Source organism: Durio zibethinus, chromosome 6 (genome assembly GCF_047325235.1).
Source record: "Durio zibethinus cultivar Kanyao isolate XHJ-2024 chromosome 6, ASM4732523v1, whole genome shotgun sequence".
NCBI lineage: Eukaryota > Viridiplantae > Streptophyta > Magnoliopsida > Malvales > Malvaceae > Durio > Durio zibethinus.
Genome location: NC_143167.1, coordinates 1,088,117 through 1,107,262, shown reverse-complemented (window position 1 = coordinate 1,107,262; position 19,146 = coordinate 1,088,117). Strand labels below are relative to the sequence as shown.

Sequence of the window (19,146 nt, the reverse complement as noted above, 5' to 3'; positions counted from 1 at the left end):
TTCCTATAAATTTGGAACTGTGATAGCCAAATTACAAAAACAACTCAAGTTTGATCATGCAAGGAAGAAAAATGAAGAAAGCTTGTAGGCCAACATATAATTAAGAAAGCCAGGATCGCGAAAAAATGATCTTTGCTTTTTCTAATTGATTAAATCGTTTTTCATCTCCTCAAAATCCAACGTTTTTTCAATCTCAAATCATTTACATCTCTTGCGATCATTTCGAGTAAAAGCTTTAATTGATTAAATCATATATCAGATCACTAACTCTCACCAGTTTCAGTTGGTGGTTTGAGCGAATATATTTTCAACCCATAGATCGGCCGCGATAAAGAGCCTTGGGCCTGTTTGTCGTTGTCCAACGGTTAGCGACTGTCCCAACACAAAAAATTCAGTGGATAATGTAGCACTCTTTCCAAATTTTCTCTTTTCTTTCTCTTCTTTCCCGTTATCCAAACAAGAAGAAATGGCGACTTCAGCTCCAGTACCCACTTCACTTTCCTTCTTCTCATCCTCCCTTTTCCTCTCCTCTTCTTCCACCAAACTCCTCACCCGCTTTTCCATCTCCTTCAAATCCTCGTCGAAACCCAAACTCTCCATTTCTTCCCAACTTTCCACTCTTCCCATTTTATCCTTTACGGGTGAAAAAATCGGCGAAACCTATCTCGACCTCAAGTCGGCCCCACCCGAAACCGCTCGAGCCGTTGTTCACCGAGCAATCATCACGGACCAACAAAACAAGCGACGTGGCACCGCCTCCACACTCACCCGCAGCGAAGTTCGAGGTGGCGGGAGAAAACCTTATCCCCAAAAGAAAACCGGCCGCGCACGTCGTGGGTCCATGCGCACCCCGCTCCGACGCGGCGGTGGTGTAATCTTCGGACCCAAACCCAGAGACTGGTCAATTAAAATCAACAAGAAAGAGAAAAGATTGGCGATTTCGACAGCATTATCCAGTGCAGCCGAGAACACGATAGTTGTTGAGGAATTCGGGGATAAATTCGAGAAACCGAAGACGAAAGATTTCATTGAGGCATTGAAGAGGTGGGGATTGGACCCAAAGCAGAAATCGATGTTTTTGATGATGGAAGTGCCGGAGAATGTGAGTAAATCAAGCCGAAATATCGGGACTTTGAGAATGTTGACGCCGAGGACGCTTAATTTGTTTGATATTTTGAATTGCGATAATCTGGTGTTGACTCCGGATGCTGTGGATTATTTGAATGGAAGGTACGGAGAAGATTATGAGGGTGACACTGATGATGATGATGATGATGATGATGATGAAGGAGAAGAAGAAGGCGGTGAAGGTAACGTCTTTTAGTTCTTGTTATTAGAGAATTATTGTTAATAATGGTGCTTTAATGTCATGTTTTGTTGCATTATTGTTTTTAATGTGAATGTGACATGTTTACTTTTGGAAGATGGTACTTGTGGGAGATTTAATTATAGAAGAAGGTGTATCTAAAGATGCTTAGTTCATAAGAATGTCTTTAGTAGGATTTGAAAATGGAAATGCAAAGTTGGTGTTGGTTTGAAATGATGTTTGATGGAGAATTATACAATGGAAATATAGGGACTGTGTACATTGAACATGTGTAAAGATGCAAAGAGAGTAGTAGGAAGTTTATTCTTAGGAAGAGATTTTTTTGCATTATATTCGATATATGAATAATTCATAATGAATAGTTGCAAAATGCAAAAACGTCTATGTGTAACAAGTATTACATATGACTTCTGATATGTTGTTGTTGATCAGTTATTTTGCATTTGTTGGCCTGCAGAGATGATAGGATGCCCCTAACTATAATTTGTCTTGTAAATCCTTTGAATTGCCATTTTCCCTTTCATCTAAGGGATGCTAACTGGAAACAAGAATTCAATGGGCCTTCTTTTCAGATATCATCTTTCTTATTTTTTTTCTTTCTCTACATTTGCAGAGGCAGATGAGAATGATGATGCAGCACAATGACCTCTTACCACAGTTATTCTATAAGCCATTGCATTCACATAGCCTGAAGAAATTCTCTGCTATTCATAAGTCAACATTGCTGCAGGCTAGTTTTGGTAAATTTTTTTAGTCCATTATTTTTGTATCTTTGCACATGTTTAAAAATTTGTATCTATTTAGTTCATCCGTGTGCTAACATATCCCAAGCATTACTTCCTGTTTTCTTCTCCCTTTATTTGCGTATTGCTTTTTGTATTCATTACTTTTAGTAAGATTAATATGCTTGGTTGCAATGGAAATGCAATATTGGGGTTCAAGTTATAGCATTATGATGTTCTAACCTGAATTAAAAGGGGAATAATGGATATTATGTTGGGAGATGGACAATGCAAATAAACTAAAATTGGTATAAGTCACTGGTTTGGCCTTTAGAAATTGGGATAGCTGTTATCTAAGGAATTAGTTCTGACCTGATCAACAAGCATAAGTAAAATTGTCTTGAAACAGCTAGTGATTATTTGGAGGTGAATAAAAAACTCCAGGCATCTACTTTTATTCTTTGGTGCACCAGTCTTGGTAGTGAATTATTTTGAGATATTACTATGGCTTTCTGCAAGTTTAGGAGACTGAAATTATTGGAAGTTCATAGTACGAACAGAAGGATCAATTGTAGGTAAGAAAAACCTGAAAAAGTTCCTGTTATAGAAACCATTTGTCAGAATGTATTCTGGTTTCACTAAGGAATTTTACCTTATATTTATGGAAGTCTTTGAACTTAGTGAAGCATATATTAAGAAAGATAAAGAAATCTTGAAGTAGATGTGGAATGGAAATTGAAAGACATGGAAGTGTGTAATGTAAAATGCCTTTTTATGTATGATCAAGAGAAGACTTGCAATTAACCAACAGATTTTGGCCCATGGTGTTTTTGTTCCCCCCTTTAGGGTAAGCTGACCTGCAGGTTCCACGGTCATATTTTGTTAGTTCTTGGTAACAGAAATTGGAATGACAAAATAGCTGAGGCTTATGGCATCGGAATAGTCAGGTCTGGATGGAAATTGAGGTTGAGTTAGCTAAGAACATGTCATTTTGCTGCTACTCGTAGCTATAAAAACTCGTATCAGGACATGGCTACGAGAATTTGGAGGTTAATTGACTTCTTGTTTTTTGGCAAGTATATGATATTTTGACAGAAACAGGAAATGTTGCTACATTCTACCTCTAGGTGGAGCCTATTTGATGCTGGCTGCATATATCTGTAACTGTTCGTTGCAAATTGGGAACTCTTGATTTAGCCACATTGTATACAATTAGACAAATAAGGGGTCCCTTGGATGGTTGGTGAGAGGATTACTATCGGGTTGTGGGTGGAGTTAGATATAAACCGACACCCATAGTGCATTGAAGTTTCTTTTCACCTGCATCCAAACAGAGCAGAAGTAAATGAATATAGGGGCTCTTTATCATCAAGTAAGCTGGATTCAAGTCCAAAATGGAGCAAGTGTTCTCTTGTGGCTGCTACCAAGTAAAAGCCTGTGCATTCTATTAAAAAAGTTGACGTGTTTTAAATCCTCAAGTTATTAGATTAATGTCAATAGCTCTAAATTGTAGAAAGACAAAATGGAATTTACCATATATTCGTTTAATTCGTGAACTCTCCGCCTTAATCCAAAAATATATATAAGCAACTTAAGGACAAAGTTGAGCTTCTAATCAAAATCCTGAACCCTTGAATTTGACGACTGAATCAGCTATTAGTGTCCCTTTGCAAGAATCAAATTTCAACAATCTTTAATTCATGGCAAGCGAGCAGAAGCAAATCTATCACGAAAGGCAAAGATTACAATTTTGCCTTCCCTCGACAATCTCTACCGGGTACCTTGACTCTCTTTCCTAGTATGTTCTTGTGAATGGGTTTCTATTAATAATTTGTAATATTTTGTTGTAATTCAGCAAAAGGATGCATTTACACGAGCAAGTTTGAATTCAGTCGCTGAAAAACTCGTTCTTGATGACCCAAAAATGGAAATTTGGACACCCTTTTCTTTAGTCTTCAAGCCTCACCATAATTCAGTTACTGGAAACTATGATGTAAATGTTTTAAGTGCTGCACTTGAAGGAAAAGGGAAGACTGTGATTTGGCATGATCGTCGAAATGGGGCATCAGCTATTGACCTTAATGATGGAATGTTGATGGGAATTGAGATTAATGTTCCTGTTAAACGGGATGGTGGGCTTTGGAAAGGTGGGCATTGGATTGCATTGAGAAAGATTGATGGGGCTTGGTATAATTTGGATAGTGACCTTCAGGCACCTCAGTGTTTTAAGGATTGTGGAGAAGTTTGGGAATTCTTGGATTTTATCATTGCTCATGATGGACAGGTTTTGCTTGTAAAAAATGAGACACAGTGAGTTGTCTTTACTTTGAATTACAGGAATGTGAAAAAAGGAAAAAAAAAAAAAAGCTCTGTATTCTATTGACGAATTCAATTTATTGATCTGTTTTAACTTTTTGTTGAGAAACCAGTGGTTATAACTAAGGAAATGGTTAGACCTTTTGGCCTGGGAGGAGGTGAGTGGAGACATTCATGTGATGCCTGTGCTCTGATGCCATGTTAAAGTCTTACAAAGGTGAAAGAAAAACGCACTCACTTCTAGTGAGGAGTGGATTATATATTTATAGGCAAATCATTGTGCAAGAGATAAAATAAAAACAATTGAATTCAAGATACAAGAAATCTTAATCTTGAACCACAATGAAATGAAGATTGCAAGTTGATGTCATCTGCATTCATGAGATTAAATACTATCATATAGTATTTGTCTATGAGGCATGTTTGACAATGATCTTAAGCTGTATACAGAAGCAGAGGATAAAAAAAAAGCAATACAACAGAAAGAGCAGTCTCTGTTTAATCACTGTTGCATGAAATGTTGCCATTCACAGTCACTTTTTTTGCAGACAAATGTATCACATACAGTATATCAAATATGCCATTCACTTTTCCTCGTTTTGTTCTGATGTTTTAAAGCTGACAAGCACATAAATTCACAACCTAAACTGTTATGAGCCTTTCATCCAAAAATCTCATCAGGAACTGACCAAAAACAGTAAATACAAACATCTAACTTCAAATGAATTCGTAATATATGATAAAGAAATTAAAAAGTAGTGTGCATTGAAGGAAATTAATAACAGCTTAATGTTGAAGAATAAATAAAGGTTCATAATATTGAAGATACAAAAAGGGAATTCCAAACCAATGAGACCCCCCCGGAGATGATTGGATGATTATAGTTACTTTCATTTCTTGGCGAAAAGTCCTCCAAAGCCACCACCCTTCTTCTTCTGAGGGACAGTAACAGAGTTCTTGCGGCCATTAGCACTGCCACCACCACTCTTTTCTTCAGCCTTATTGAGGATAGGATCAGTTTCATAAAACTGGTCCTCCTTCTGCAAATTCCCAAGAATCCAATCAAAAAGCCCTTTCTCTTCTTTGCTTCCACCTTCACCTTTCGCAGCTGTTGTTGCAAAAACCCTTGTTGTAGAAGGAGCAAAGGAAAATATTGGCAGGGAAGCCATTGTCACTTAATTTGCTCAGACAAGTTGAATTTTTTTTCTTCTTATGAAATGATGATGGAGGAGCAAAGGAGATTATGTTACTGTGGGAATATATTTCATTTTTTTTTATGGGGTTTGGGTTTGCAGTGAATTTTGGACCGTTGGATGGGATTAAGATCATGAGTTGGAAGAATGGGGGAGTGCTTATACCACGAGCTCTCCACAACTGTCTTATCTTCGTTGCTGGATTTTTAAGTTTATTTATTTAATTGGATTTGTGATTTTTAATTTTTGAGAGGAGGAAAAATAAGGGAAGGGAATTGATCTTAGCAGGTTATGGAGATGGGATTGACACGTGGCAAAATCGTAACCTTTGCACTTTGCTTGGAGTTTTAGCTGCGGCTTACCTCAATGAGCCAAGCCAGAGGGCCATGTCTAATTTCCAAAATATAGTCAATTTTTTTTTTTTTTTAGGAAAATGAATATTTATCCCATTCAAGCTTGATAGAAAATATATTTATCCTTTTTAAAATTTGATGAAAAATATTTAATTCATTTTTTATTAGGTTAATTTTAAATAAAAATAAATAAACCCTTTTATTAATTGCTAATTATTTATTTATATATGATATTATTGACACAATAAGGGGATTAATGTTTTATAAATTAACAGATGAAGTTTTGTGTTTTTACAAAATATATCAGTTACACATTAGGTAATTTTGAAACATAGGTCTGAATGAAAGCAAATAAATATTTTTGGAAACAAAAATAACCTAGGAGAGATGTACACCACAGCGCTTAGACTGTTTTAAGGGCTAACATCATCATATATACATTATTCTAAAGAATAAATCTAGAAGCTTATAATTAATCACAACACGATTAAAATTAAATATTATTCATATCGAGACCGGTATGTTGCGAAAATTCAAGGTTAATGAGAGTGTGATTACTAAGATTAAATCTTTTTTTTTTTTTTTGCAAAGAAGTTGTAATTTTAGAGAAAATAATTTCAGATGTTCAATTTAAACTACAAGTGAAAATCATTTTATAAAAATGATTACATAAATTAAATTTCAAATTCATTAAATTATCTCTTACAAACTAAAAAAAAAAAAAAAAAACAAGCTAAACATCTTAAGAAAAGTAACGTAACAATGATACTGGCAAACCAGTAATATTTCTTCCACAAGTTTAAGAATCTTGCCGGAAATTGAACAAATTCGATCAATTAGAATGAAAATTTTAACCAATTAGAGTTGATAAATGATCAAAATGACACATAACACACTTCTCAGTTGATGGCTGCGATTAATTAGTCTTTGCATTCTCTACATACATACATACATACGAACTTGAGCTTATAGATTTAGATGATTTGTTATATATTCATGCACACATGTAACTGTGGCACATAAGAAGCTAAGTGTTTGAGAGATTCCTAGCAGAGAACAACAAAGTTTTTGAGAGAAAAAGCCAATGAAATTGCAAAATTGATTTGTTAGGATTGAATATTAACAATTATAGAAATTACAAGCTGTGGTGTTTACTATACAAATAAATTGTTCTTCCTCCAATGACACCTCTTAGAGCTATTGATAATTTTGGATTCTCAATAATTTGGCACTCCTTTGCCTGGCATGAAGAAAATGGCCAGTAGTTGAAGTCCAAAATTGACTCAATGCTTTTCATCGTTTGTCTTCATTCCGTCAATTGAACTCTCTTAATTACCTCAAGCGTGTGGGGGCTTGAGCCGCCTCATGCTGAACATCTAAATGATGGTCGAGTCAGTCCAGTATTTTCTCACCAGTTGAAAAGAGGTTCCAGACCACAGTTCCAACCAGGTATAGCCCAACTGAAACCTTGAAGACATCATCCCAAGAACCTGAGAATGGCCAATACAAAGAGAACAAAAAAAGCCTAGGCATCAGCAAATGTAAAGATTCAATTACCATTATGGGGGGAAAGGGAAATGGAATCATCACAAGATTTCACGGGAAGTATAAAGCACTAAATACGACATCATATGAACTTTAAGTAAAAAAGACTTGATCAACTTAACCAAACATGAGGCCAAAGGTGGTATTATGTAGGAGCAACTCTGCCCATTTATTGTCAGATTCATCAGTAAGTAAATTTCCAGAGCCAAAGGTGAGTTAAAATTTCTTTCAGCAAATTCTATGCCATATAGGCCATCATTCAGTTCAAGTGAGCACATTCCTCTAGTTCATATAAACCAGGAACTAGAAAAATCAAGGAGTGACCTCTTACCATGTTGCAGGATGTAACCGGTCGCTGCAGTTCCAAACACCCCTGCCAGTACTCCAGCAGTGTTGGATAAACCAAGTAATACTCCCTGCAAAGAATAAATTGAAAATAAAAGGTAAAATCATCACTTCTCCAAACAAGGTTAAGAGGAAAGCAATGTTAAGAGCCCAACAAAACCCACTCATATGGCAGTGTTTGAGATTAAAATGCCATTACAACAACAAACACTGGTTATTAGCTGAAGCTTATTTGGAACAAAACAAATTCTATCCTCAGCCAATTGATGTAAGCTTCCTTTGTAACAAAGTATGCTCTTGGAGAACAGAACCTAGGGCATCGACTAGTTATGCTAAAGAACTAAAACTTACAGAATATCGAGGGGCAATATCTTGATGGTTCGAATACAGGCCAGACTGTGAAAATGCATCAGTTCCCTATTTAAGAAAACAAAACTGAAATTAGCTCTGCCAATTGCGTATAGTTGATTCAAACAAATTGTTTTATTTCAATTATAATGGAGGAAAATTCCAAATTGAATTTCACCATAAGCCTGCCTAGATAGGTCAGAAAAAGAATTCTACAAAAGACTCAACCTTGACTTAATATTTACAAACTATCTAAAAATCTAGTAGGCTTAAAGATATTGACATCAATAAAGACCCAGTAACGGAGAACAAATTAGAGAGAGGGATCTTATCAAACCCATCATGTATATCAGTTCCATCAAATGAAAACTGTTGGTAGAGTAACTAAGATAGCAATGCTTAAGTGGAATTTTGAGGAAAAAAAAAGAAGGTAGGATAACTGAAACAAAAGCAATATTAAGTCTACGTTTCGAAGTTCTGTAAGAAGCAAACCTGACTGCATGCCATACACAAAACGGCCATAGCAGGGGAATTGACATGGCTCAGCTGAGTTAGGAAGAAAGCAGGGCCAAGAAATCCAATTGATTGCATAATCTATAATACATAGTAACAATAAAGTGATAAACATCCTGTTTGATATGGAAAATTCAGCTCAACATTATAGCAACAGAACCAAAGTTTATCTGATGAAAGAGCACGCATGTGTCACGTGGCCATTACCCTCTCCCCTCAAAACCGGCTTATCAGGGTGTGCAGCGCCAACGTTTCTTTTTTTTTATACCCCAGTGATCCCCCTTTTGTGTCCAATGTGGGATTAGAGCACCTGCCTACTCCCTTTGGAGCGCTCGGTGTGACATTCTCCCCCACCCAACCTCGTGATGCCCTCATCACAAAGCTGGTCATCCTGCTTACCTCGCTCGAGGCACTTGGCATGGGTCAAACGGTCTAGGGTCTGCTCTAATACCACTTGTCCTACGGCCATTACCCTCTCCCCTCAAAACCGGCTTATCAGGGTGTGCAGTGCCAACGTTTTTTTTTTTATACCCCAGTGATCCCCCTTTTATGTCCGATGTGGGATTGGAGTACCCTGCCTACTCCCCATGGAGCACTTGGCATGAGACATGCACACACACATGGGTGCGTGAAAGAGATTACTGAATATGTAACAGAACAAAAGTTGTTAGTTCATTGAAATAAAAAATCATGATGTGCATCACTCTTGATAGATGTATATATGACTCAAAAGGAAAGTATATTTGGAGAAATCTGCACGATCAAAGAAGAAAGAACAATGAAAATTCTCAAAATAGGCATTATCAGAATTTGTATGAGGAAAAGGAAAATTAGTTATACCTTGCGAACAGTTGTCACGGATAAACCTTTGCTCACAAGTGTATCTGCAATCCACCCTCCAAGATTAGCAGAAAACGCCATTGTAAGCCAGGGCAAAACACAAAAGAGCCCAGATTCTGTGAGGTTGAACTTCAGGACCTATAGATGTATATCAAAATAATTTCTTAATAACATGATGGGAAGGAGAAACATTTATACTTTAACAATTGTTAGAAGGAGCATCAGAAAATAATGCTGTGAGTGCTTCAGTTCAGGTTTCAAAACATGGGAACAGAAAAAAAAATGTTTTGCGAAACGACGTCAACAACAAGCCACAATGCAGTCAAGGCACAAAGATTGTAGATTTCAACAATTTGAGGAAATGTCATGGAATCATCTGAATTGATAAACAATAAAACCAGAACTCATATGCTAGTTTCTTAGCCAACTGATGAGTCATAAGAATCTCCCTAACTATTAAAGAGCACATTATTTCCCCATATGAAATATTGGCATTGGATACCAAAATAAGGGGATAGTGTAAGACACTACTCTTTAATAATTTACCAGGAACTTAATATCAAAGGTTTTTGTTGACTCTTCCACATTTAGGATGATTATTAAGCGTTTTGAATGCTATGGTGGCAAGAATGACAGAACAGTGTGCATTTCAATGATGAAATCGCTTACTTGATTATAGTATGTTGGCATCCATGTTAAAAGAATAAATGTTCCCCAATTGTGACAGAAATGAGATGCTATTAGGGCCCATACAGGTGGTTTTGACAAGATTAACCTCCAAGGTATTGTTTTAACTGGCTGCTTGGAAATACAATTGGTAACAATAAGCTTCTTCTCTTGGGGCTGAAGTTGAGTATCCTCAAGAGGTGAACTGTGAGCCTACGAAACAAAGAAGAAAAAAAAAAGATTTGGAAGATATTTTCAAATAAAATCAAACACTTGTATCTGAACCTTCTTGTTGACATACAACTGAACACTTCAAACAAAAATAAAACTTAAATTATTCAAAATAAGAGGTGTGCTTCATTTCCATATAATACTAATTTATTTAGGATTTGAGCAATTTTAGACTGTAAAACCAACCATGTCAAGGGCAGCATTTACCTTATTTAGCCATAAAGCAAACCAGACCGTCCCTAGAGAACCAAAGGAGTAAAACACTGATGGCCATCCAAACTGATGTATCAAAAATGGTGAAAATGCCAGGCCAGTAACAGAGCCAAGATACATTCCACTATACACCAATGCTAATGATCTACTCCTTTCAGCAACAGGGACCCATTTTGACAGTATATTATTCATGGCAGGCATAGCAACACCCTGAAAACAAAATCAAACTAAATCAATACCTTGGCCTTATTTATACAGTACAAAAAGTTATAGATTTCTAAGAAAAAATTTCAAGCTATTCTTACATCTACAAAACATCAATTTTTGATAGAATAACAGTAATAAAGGAACCCACCTCGCCAACTCCCATGAAAGCACGAACGACAAGGAGAAATGGCAACCCGAGTTTAGCAGCAACAGGAGTAAGAGCTGTAGCAATGGACCACCAAACTACCCCAAATCCCAACACCGACTTGCCACCTACAGTGTCTGCCCATATGCCACCGGCAATCTGTCATTTACTACAACTTTATTAGTAACAAAACCCACAAAAAAATCTACTTTAGATTAACAGAAACCAAGATTTCATCCCATAACTAGACCATTAAAAAAAAGGGGAAAAAATAAGAAGAAGAAGAAGAAGAAGGAATCTATTACCTGAGTGAGGAGATAACCCCAGAAAAAAGATGACTGTATTAAACCAACAGTCGCTGGGTTCCAATTGAATTCAGCTGACATTGGAAGTATAGCAATGCTCATATTGACCTGCCAAGCAAAATCTGTTCAAAAATTGATAATGCAAAGAATAACACAATTTTAGCTGAATTAAGCTAATCCTAATTGTTATAGTTATGAAACTAATGGTCATTTTCAATGCTCTTAAAAAGAAATCTGCTTTTCTCCAAGAATCAAAGAAAGGCTTACTCTATCCATGTTACACAGCAAAAAGGCTGAAAAACACAAAAGAACGATAACCCAACGTTTAGGGAACTGTTCCCACCAAGGAACCGAACTATCCAAAACCTCCTCACTCGAAACGACATCGTTTAATGCATCTTTGAACTTAACCGATTTTCTTATCGACTCGGGGATTTTTCTAACGTCTGCATGTACTTTCCAGCTTCTTCTTCTTCTTCTTCTTCTCTCACGGGAGTTATCACTAACTGAAACACGGAAAAGACGGGAGCAATGGGAGGAATTGACCCGGACACGGAAGATGGATCGGGATGGGTTGGGCTTCTTCCGGGTGGAGATACTGTCGGGTGGTGATATGGGGACATTTGGAGAGAAGAGAAGAGCTCTGAAGCTCATGGTCACCCTTTTTGTTTCACCACTTAACAAACAGACGGAGAGAGAGGAAGATTTTTTTTAAAGCCACCTGGAGAGAGAAAATGGCAGCGATATTTATGGGGGTTGGTCCTAAATTTGACACGTGTAATTTGGATTAACAGAAAACGGATTTTGGATTCCAATTTTTTCGTTTTTATTCTTATTAGATTGGACTTGTCAAAGTTCAATGAGCGGAGGCCCGTAAGGCATGGAAACTCTGATAGGCTCAAGTTCATCCAGCTTGCTTTGTGGGCTAATGAGTGTTCGGATAAAGACACTCAGATCCAATGTGTTTAGGTTTTGCCGTTTTGGGCTAGGCATTCTCCAATCTAGTTTTGCTTTTATTTATTTACTCTTTTTTCAATTTTGTAAGACAAATTTTAAGTAAAATTATTTAATAATTAATACACAATCACTGATTTTTTAAATTAAATCAACAGGCTTAGAGTGTTGTCTCGTATCTCATCGGAATATATCTTAAAAATTAATAAATTAATATTATAAATAATGGGAAATTTAATAATATTTTAATTCTATTTATGAAATTTAAAATTTTACAAATATTATATAAAATAATCATCTAAAATTTAAATATTTTTACATTTGAGAAATAAAGATCATTATTTTTTTATAATATCGTAATTCAATCTCAACAATAATTTAATGACCTCCAATTTTGTGGTTTCAAGATTTTATCCTCAAAATCGAGTTTAACATGGACAAATAAGCCTATTAGATGTCGTTTAATACGAGGAACAAATCTCATAATTTAGAATAAGATATCAATAGATAAAGTATAAGGAAGGTAGAGTATTTTTTTTTTAAAAAAAAAATTTTTATATTATCTCTATTTAATGTATTCATATTTAATAAATTTATCTCTTATTTTCATCTTCATAAATATTTAATGGGTATGAATAATTTTCATACTTGTAATTTTAAAAAAAATATAAAAATAAAAATAAAAATTTATTTTTTTAATTTTTAATTTATATATTTAGATAATTTTTTATAAATATATATTAATACATATTAATAAAAATATATTATTTTTAATTAATTTAAAATAATAATTAAATTATTTAATAAAAATTTTATTTATTAATTATATATAAATATATATATATAAAGTACTAATACGATATAAATATTATATTATCATTCTTTATATTCATACCCAATAAAAATTTAAAATTATACATATTTTTATTTTTATATTTATAATATAATATCAATCTTTATTTTTATTCAAATAAAAAATCAAAATTTTTATTAAATATTAATAAAATTAACATCTTTAATTCATAATCAATCAAACTTAGTTAACTTCATATCCAGTTATCTACCAAAAAAGGTGGCAATAAATGTTTACATTAAATAAGAGGAAGAAGACAACTGAAAAAGTAGAATAGTCTGAAGTATGCAGCTTAATTAGTTAGAAGAGCCTAGAGCCTACATTCATATCTAATTAGCTGGTCTGACCATCACCGATGCCACCACAATTATGCAAGCTTTGAACAGTATTACTTTATAGATTCTTCTTTCTTTATCGTTCCTTATCGAAAGCGGCAATTATGTTCACTCACATAAATTGAGCCACAGCAGGGCAAGACCGACCCTCCCTCTGTGGGTCAGTGCATCACTCTACCAGCAAAACTACCTCTCTTAAAGCTGCACCATTAACGAAGCCAAATGGTTTCACTAATACTCTATCACATCACCCTCTTCGCATCCGAAAGGGCATACTTGATCAGTTGATATTTAAAAATTTTAAATTCAAGTCTTAAATTTGATGAAAAAAATTAAAATTTAATTTAATTAATTTATACAATTATTTTTAAAAAATAACATCAATACATTTTAAATTTCAATTTCAATATTTTTAATTTTTTATTCTTATATTATGATCTCTTTTATTAAAAAAATAAGACGAATAAATTTATACAATGACATAAAAATATCTTTCATTGTGTAATTTTACAGCTTTCCATTTCAAAGGATGATCAAATTAAAAGGAGATTAAATTAAAAACAAAAAAAAAAAAAAACAATGCCCTTACATTGCATAGATGTCTTAATTGAAGAGTTTCTAATACAAGTACAAACTATAATTGTTGGTCATATGGGTTGAGCTATAATTAATTTTAGTCAGCTATCAAACCAGACAGAAACTTTAGTCTTTAGCTCACTGGACCACCCTATTATCATTCACTTCTATCAAAATTTCCATTTCTATATGTAATCATTTAAAAAGTAGAAGCTATAGGTGAATTTGGATGTACCCAAAAGGTTTTTTTATCACACACTTTTGGTCAGATTTCACATTTCAGCACAGTTCAATAATGAGATTCAGAAGACTTGATGCTCAAGATAAACTGCTAGCTGAATGCCACAGGTTCAATCTGCCAATGCCTTCATAATTGGCGGTAAAAATTTTATAAAAAAAATGCATAATGTACAATCTCTTATTTTACTTTTTGATGATTTCACTTGTTTTTTTCTTTTAATTATAAAATAAAATTGAATGTAACCAAAGGAAAATTAATTGGTTAAATCATCATTAAATTTTAAAAAGGAAATGAAGATCAGGAGCATACCTGAATGCTGATGGCCAATTAGGCATCAATCCCAACCCCATGTGTTACTTAACCACTGGACTAGAGGAAGATATATGTATGCATCAAGTGGCTAATCCCCACTTTCCCACAACTTCAATTTAATTATCCTTTGATTTAGGTAAAGTAATGAACTTTTAATTTTAATAATCAAAATTTAATAAGTATAAAAAAAAATTATTTAAGGCTCATCCAAAAGCTTCCATTTCAATGATTTTATACCCTTATTTAATAAAAATAATGAATTGGGTGTTCTCCATTGTTAGCCATGCGGAGCTTGAAGACGAAGACCATGAAAAAAAAAAAACAAGGCAAAAAAGGATAGAGGAAAGAAAAGCACAAATTTTGGTATAATCAAAGGCAAATTGCTTGTCGTTACGGGCTAAGTAATTTAATTAATTTTAATTATAAATTAGAATTATATTTGATGTCATCGGTGATATAGTTGTTTTTTAAGTGTTTTCATATCCTCATGTATTATTCTATTCATCAATTGTTATTAATTATTATTATAATAATGTTAAAAAAGATTACAGTTACTCCTAATATTGATTCATTTAATATTTTAATAATATTCATAATGTATTTGTTCATATCGATTAAAATCTTCTTTGTTTCTTTTTTCATAAAATATACTCTTTATTTATTATATTAATTTATTAATTATTTATTTCAGATTTTATTTGAATGGGTAATGAGATTAATTGTAATGATATTAAAAATAATAATAAAATTTATTGTAGTTATAATTAAAAAAAATATTACAATTGCGATTAAAAAATTTTAATAAAAAATTTATGTTGATTTGATTTAATTAAAATTAATATTTAAATTTAATTGAAAATATGATGAATTTAATCACGTTATATTAAAAATATGATAGAATCTAAACGGGGACTCAGTCTATTTGGTATAGGGCTCCCAATGATAAACGATGTGTCACCAGTTTCATATTATATGTCCCATTGTGCCGATGGCAATATGGCGATTTCATCAAAATTTCAGATCTTCTATTAAATTGCCCACCAACACACAAAAAATAATAGCAGCGAGCTATCTCAATGTTGGGAGAGTAAATTAATGAAAAACTGTCGGCAGCTTTCTTACATTTCAAGGGACAGCAAAAAAAGGAAATGACAGCAAAGTTCAAAGGGAATCGATGTCCCAAAGTGAAAAGAAGCCTGCCCGCTTGCCTGATCACTTTTGTTTACACTTCATTAAAACCAGGGCTCATTTCAGTCAAAGCCAATGCCCTCGTTGACTTGCTTTTACAGATGGAAGTATAACAATGTCATCCAAATTGATCACATGTCGCAACATCTGTAATCCCAATTTCCCAATTTCAATTTTTTGATAAAGATTTATCATCAAATTATATATAGAATAAAGAGTATATATGTATGTGGCATTGTGGATTAACACAAACATATAAGGTCTGAAAAGCTGTGATTAAATTGTAAGACAAAAGGGTGTTAATAATTAATCAGTTGATGAAAATGAAGGGGAGACACGTAGGGGACACGGGAGATCTTCAGAAATTTGTCATGAACAGTTAAGATGATGCTCATAAACATGAAATGGCATTCACAGTTACTTTCGGTTAAAGGTGACTTCAAACTGACATTGTTCAAACCATATATATACGTGAAATTAAAATCATGTAATCAAGTAATAATTTCTCAGAAATTGAATCACTGTTTATAAGAATGTCATCTTATAAAGATATCAAATGCCAATGTGCCATGAAGTTACACCTACTTCTACATCTTTATTCTTCCATGCCCCCACTCTTACAACATCATCTTCCTCTTTTGCTTTCTTCCTTTCCCTTTGTTTAATCTGCTCTGTCCTTTCATCATTCCCTCCAACTCTTATCTTTCCCTCTCTTTCTGTCTCTCCCTAGCAACGTGATTGACTGCTTGATAATGGTCTGAAACTAGAACTAGAAGCTAGCTCAACCTGAAAAGCTTTTTTATTCAAGCTCCCTCTCTCTGTCTATCAATGGCAAAAACGAATATTGGGTCATTCTTCAACAAGTTCCTTTCTCTTTTCATCCTTCTTCTCCACCTTGGTTGCTTCATTTTCACCGCCAACCAAAAACCAACCAAGAAACGCAAAGCCTCGCCTCTTTCTCCTTCTCATAAACCCCACAAAGCTCTTTCCTCAACCTGGTCTTATCTCAAACGCATCTTTTCTACCTCTAAATCCAACTTCAAAAACACCATCCAAACACACCCTACAACAGCAGCAACCACACCAGCGTTAACCTCTGCAAGGAACTCCCAACAATCCCTTGTCTCCATGGTTATCCCACCTGAAACTCATTTATCAGACAGTCCTCCTCTGCATTCCGAGTCTTGTCCAGAATCCGACATCTCATCCGACAACCCGTTCTTCCCTCTACGTAATGATATCTTCCCCTGCACAGCTTGCGGTGAGATTTTCCAAAAACCCCATTTTCTTGAGCAACACCAAGCAAGCAAACACGCCGTATCCGAACTCATTGATGGTGATTCTGGGAAGAATATAGTTCGGATCATATTCAAAACAGGTTGGACCAACAAAGTTAAGAACCCCGAAATCCACCGTATTTTGAAGATCCATAACAGCCCAAAGATTCTTGCAAGGTTCGAAGAATACAGAGAGCTTGTCAAAGCGAAAGCAGAGAGAAATGGTTCTGTAGGGAAACGAGACGAGAGGTGCATAGCTGATGGGAACGAGCTGTTGAGATTTTACTGTTCAACTTTCATGTGTGATTTGGGACTTAATGGGAGTTCCAGCATTTGCAATCAACAGTATTGTAGCATCTGTGGGATAATCAAGTCTGGCTTTTCACCCAAGATGGATGGAATCTCCACGCTATCTTCGAGCTGGAGAGCACACGAGGCCATCCCTGACGATATAGAGGAAGAGTTCAAGTTCATGAATGTGAAACGGGCAATGCTTGTCTGCCGGGTCGTGGCGGGTAGGGTCGGATCAGAAGGGGAAGAAATAAACAAGGAAGATGGTGGGTTTGATTCGGTGATAGGGAGGGGAGGAGGGAGTGTGGCACATACCAAGGTTGACGAGGAAGAGCTGTTGGTTTTCAATCCACGGGCTGTGCTCCCTTGCTTTGTGATTGTATACACTGTTTGAGTGTGAGATCCTATGTACATAATCTTTTTCTGCTCTTTATTTTTCCCTAACCTTGACTTTCCTTTTTTTTTTTTTACCTTTTAATCCCATATAATCACTTGGGGTAGTGAAAATGTCGTAAGATGTGGTGATGTTGGTGGTGATGATGATGATGCTTAATTTATGATGTTTTGTTTTTACAGGTTTTTACGTCTCTGCCTGTGACCTAAAAAAATGGGTTGCGGCTAAAATTGACCATATGATCATGGAGAGTACTGTGATGGCTGTGTTAATCAGGATAACTTGTGTATTGAAGAATGTGATGTAAATTTTCTGTTTGGATCAAAGACTAGTAAATTTTTTCTCTCTCTTTCTGTATTTATATAAAACAGTTGTTGTATGATGGTAGATCTAATTTCAAGCTTATTATCTGCATTTTTCACAGTTTGATATAATTTAAAAGAGTAGATTTGAACTTTGAACTCAGAACCAAGCTGCTCTGTGAACTTGCTAATGTAAATGTTCTATACACAGATAAACCCTTCATAAACTTGTTTCATTTCATAAAACTTAAAACTCCTGCAAATTGCTATATATAATTTGATCACCAAGTTATAACTGGTGTAATTATTTTTTCCAGTCCTTTTAGCCACAATGAAATCTGATGATCAAATGTTTAATTATATGCAACATTAGTAATTCCATTTATTTCAGACAACCAAAAAAGAATGTGGGGTGCTAGTTGAAAAACAAGACAATACCATGGCAGAAACAGCTAGCTGCGGTGGTAAGAAAATATCAGTAGCTGTTCTTCTATCTTCTTGCAGAAGTTTAGTAGGGAAATGGGCCAGTACCTGGCCATAACCTGCATTCTGCATTCTTTTTCTTGGTCCTACAACTTAAGGGCAATGATTTGTATATATAGAGGGAAACATTAATCAGTTCATCTGGACCCCATCAAGGTTTTCTAGAGAAGATTGCCGCCAAGTGTGTTACTGAGTTAGACCTCCAAAGATAAAAAAGAAAATGCCAATATATATATATATATCAATTAAGTTACGAGGTCGTTTATTTACAACTTTTAACGAGTATACCTTAATAAGGGTGAAAATCAATTAAGCAACTTATGAACTCAGATTTGATTCAATGAATTGACAAGACTATTTTATTGCACCTTGCTCTCCAGCTGGGAGCCCGAGCTCCTAAATGGGAATTTTTGGGCCTTCCGAGCTCAATGCTGCCATAACTATATTTGGGCTTTTTTGCATGATCAAGCATTCAAGCGCCACTATTTTGGGCCGGGAGGGCCAACTAAAGTTGTTCTTGGGCTTAAAATGGAGAACCCGGGAACCCGACCCACCTCCATTTTCCCTGCCAAAAAGCAAGGCATATATTCCGCGCAAAACAAAACAAGTTCAAAGGACTAAAAAAACCATCAGCAACGCCTTCAAGGCTTCAATTAAAATAAATCCATCAT

General features: G+C 34.9%; 4 protein-coding genes and 1 pseudogene across 6 annotated transcripts; 3 read left to right on the top strand and 2 right to left on the bottom strand.

The window, feature by feature from the left end:
* The first annotated feature begins 134 nt into the window (after positions 1-134).
* RPL4 (ribosomal protein L4) lies at positions 135-2,272 on the top strand. The gene is made up of 2 exons (XM_022873712.2): positions 135-1,310; positions 1,941-2,272. Exons 1-2 carry the CDS (start codon positions 467-469, stop codon positions 1,970-1,972), a joined length of 876 nt encoding a protein of 291 aa, XP_022729447.2. The 5' UTR covers positions 135-466; the 3' UTR covers positions 1,973-2,272.
* A 1,335-nt stretch (positions 2,273-3,607) lies between these two features.
* Positions 3,608-4,474, top strand: LOC111286640 (josephin-like protein; annotated as a pseudogene).
* A 607-nt stretch (positions 4,475-5,081) lies between these two features.
* LOC111284777 (uncharacterized) lies at positions 5,082-5,645 on the bottom strand. The gene has a single exon (XM_022873713.2). It carries the CDS (start codon positions 5,532-5,534, stop codon positions 5,256-5,258), a length of 279 nt encoding a protein of 92 aa, XP_022729448.1. The 5' UTR covers positions 5,535-5,645; the 3' UTR covers positions 5,082-5,255.
* Positions 5,646-7,001: 1,356 nt separating this feature from the next.
* Positions 7,002-11,951, bottom strand: PHT4;1 (phosphate transporter 4;1). Of its 2 annotated transcripts, XM_022876464.2 has the most exons (10): positions 11,537-11,951; positions 11,270-11,377; positions 10,968-11,123; positions 10,607-10,822; positions 10,172-10,381; positions 9,503-9,640; positions 8,642-8,743; positions 8,153-8,218; positions 7,788-7,872; positions 7,002-7,401 (listed from the first exon to the last, which is right to left on the bottom strand). In XM_022876464.2, exons 1-10 carry the CDS (start codon positions 11,921-11,923, stop codon positions 7,304-7,306), a joined length of 1,566 nt encoding a protein of 521 aa, XP_022732199.2. In that variant the 5' UTR covers positions 11,924-11,951; the 3' UTR covers positions 7,002-7,303. The 2 variants fall into 2 exon arrangements, with proteins under 2 accessions (XP_022732199.2, XP_022732201.2); XM_022876466.2 differs by lacking the exon at positions 8,642-8,743.
* Positions 11,952-16,275: 4,324 nt separating this feature from the next.
* Positions 16,276-18,069, top strand: LOC111285738 (uncharacterized). 2 transcript variants are annotated; one of them, XM_022875326.2, is made up of 2 exons: positions 16,276-17,704; positions 17,873-18,069. In XM_022875326.2, the coding sequence occupies exon 1, from the start codon at positions 16,557-16,559 to the stop codon at positions 17,688-17,690; it is 1,134 nt and encodes a 377-aa protein (XP_022731061.2). In that variant the 5' UTR covers positions 16,276-16,556; the 3' UTR covers positions 17,691-17,704; positions 17,873-18,069. The 2 variants fall into 2 exon arrangements, with proteins under 2 accessions (XP_022731061.2, XP_022731060.2); XM_022875325.2 differs by having other exon boundaries at positions 16,279-17,692.
* The last annotated feature ends 1,077 nt before the right edge of the window (positions 18,070-19,146 follow it).

What these genes read in the sequence shown, in the direction of transcription:
- RPL4 (XM_022873712.2), top strand. Translation starts at nt 467, where the DNA reads ATGGCGACTTCAGCTCCAGTACCCACTTCACTTTCCTTCTTCTCATCC. An exon ending in AGAAGAAGAAGGCGGTGAAG is followed by an intron (nt 1,311 to 1,940) that starts GTAACGTCTTTT and finishes CTACATTTGCAG; the next exon opens with AGGCAGATGAGAATGATGAT.
- LOC111284777 (XM_022873713.2), bottom strand. Translation starts at nt 5,534, where the DNA reads ATGGCTTCCCTGCCAATATTTTCCTTTGCTCCTTCTACAACAAGGGTT.
- LOC111285738 (XM_022875326.2), top strand. Translation starts at nt 16,557, where the DNA reads ATGGCAAAAACGAATATTGGGTCATTCTTCAACAAGTTCCTTTCTCTT.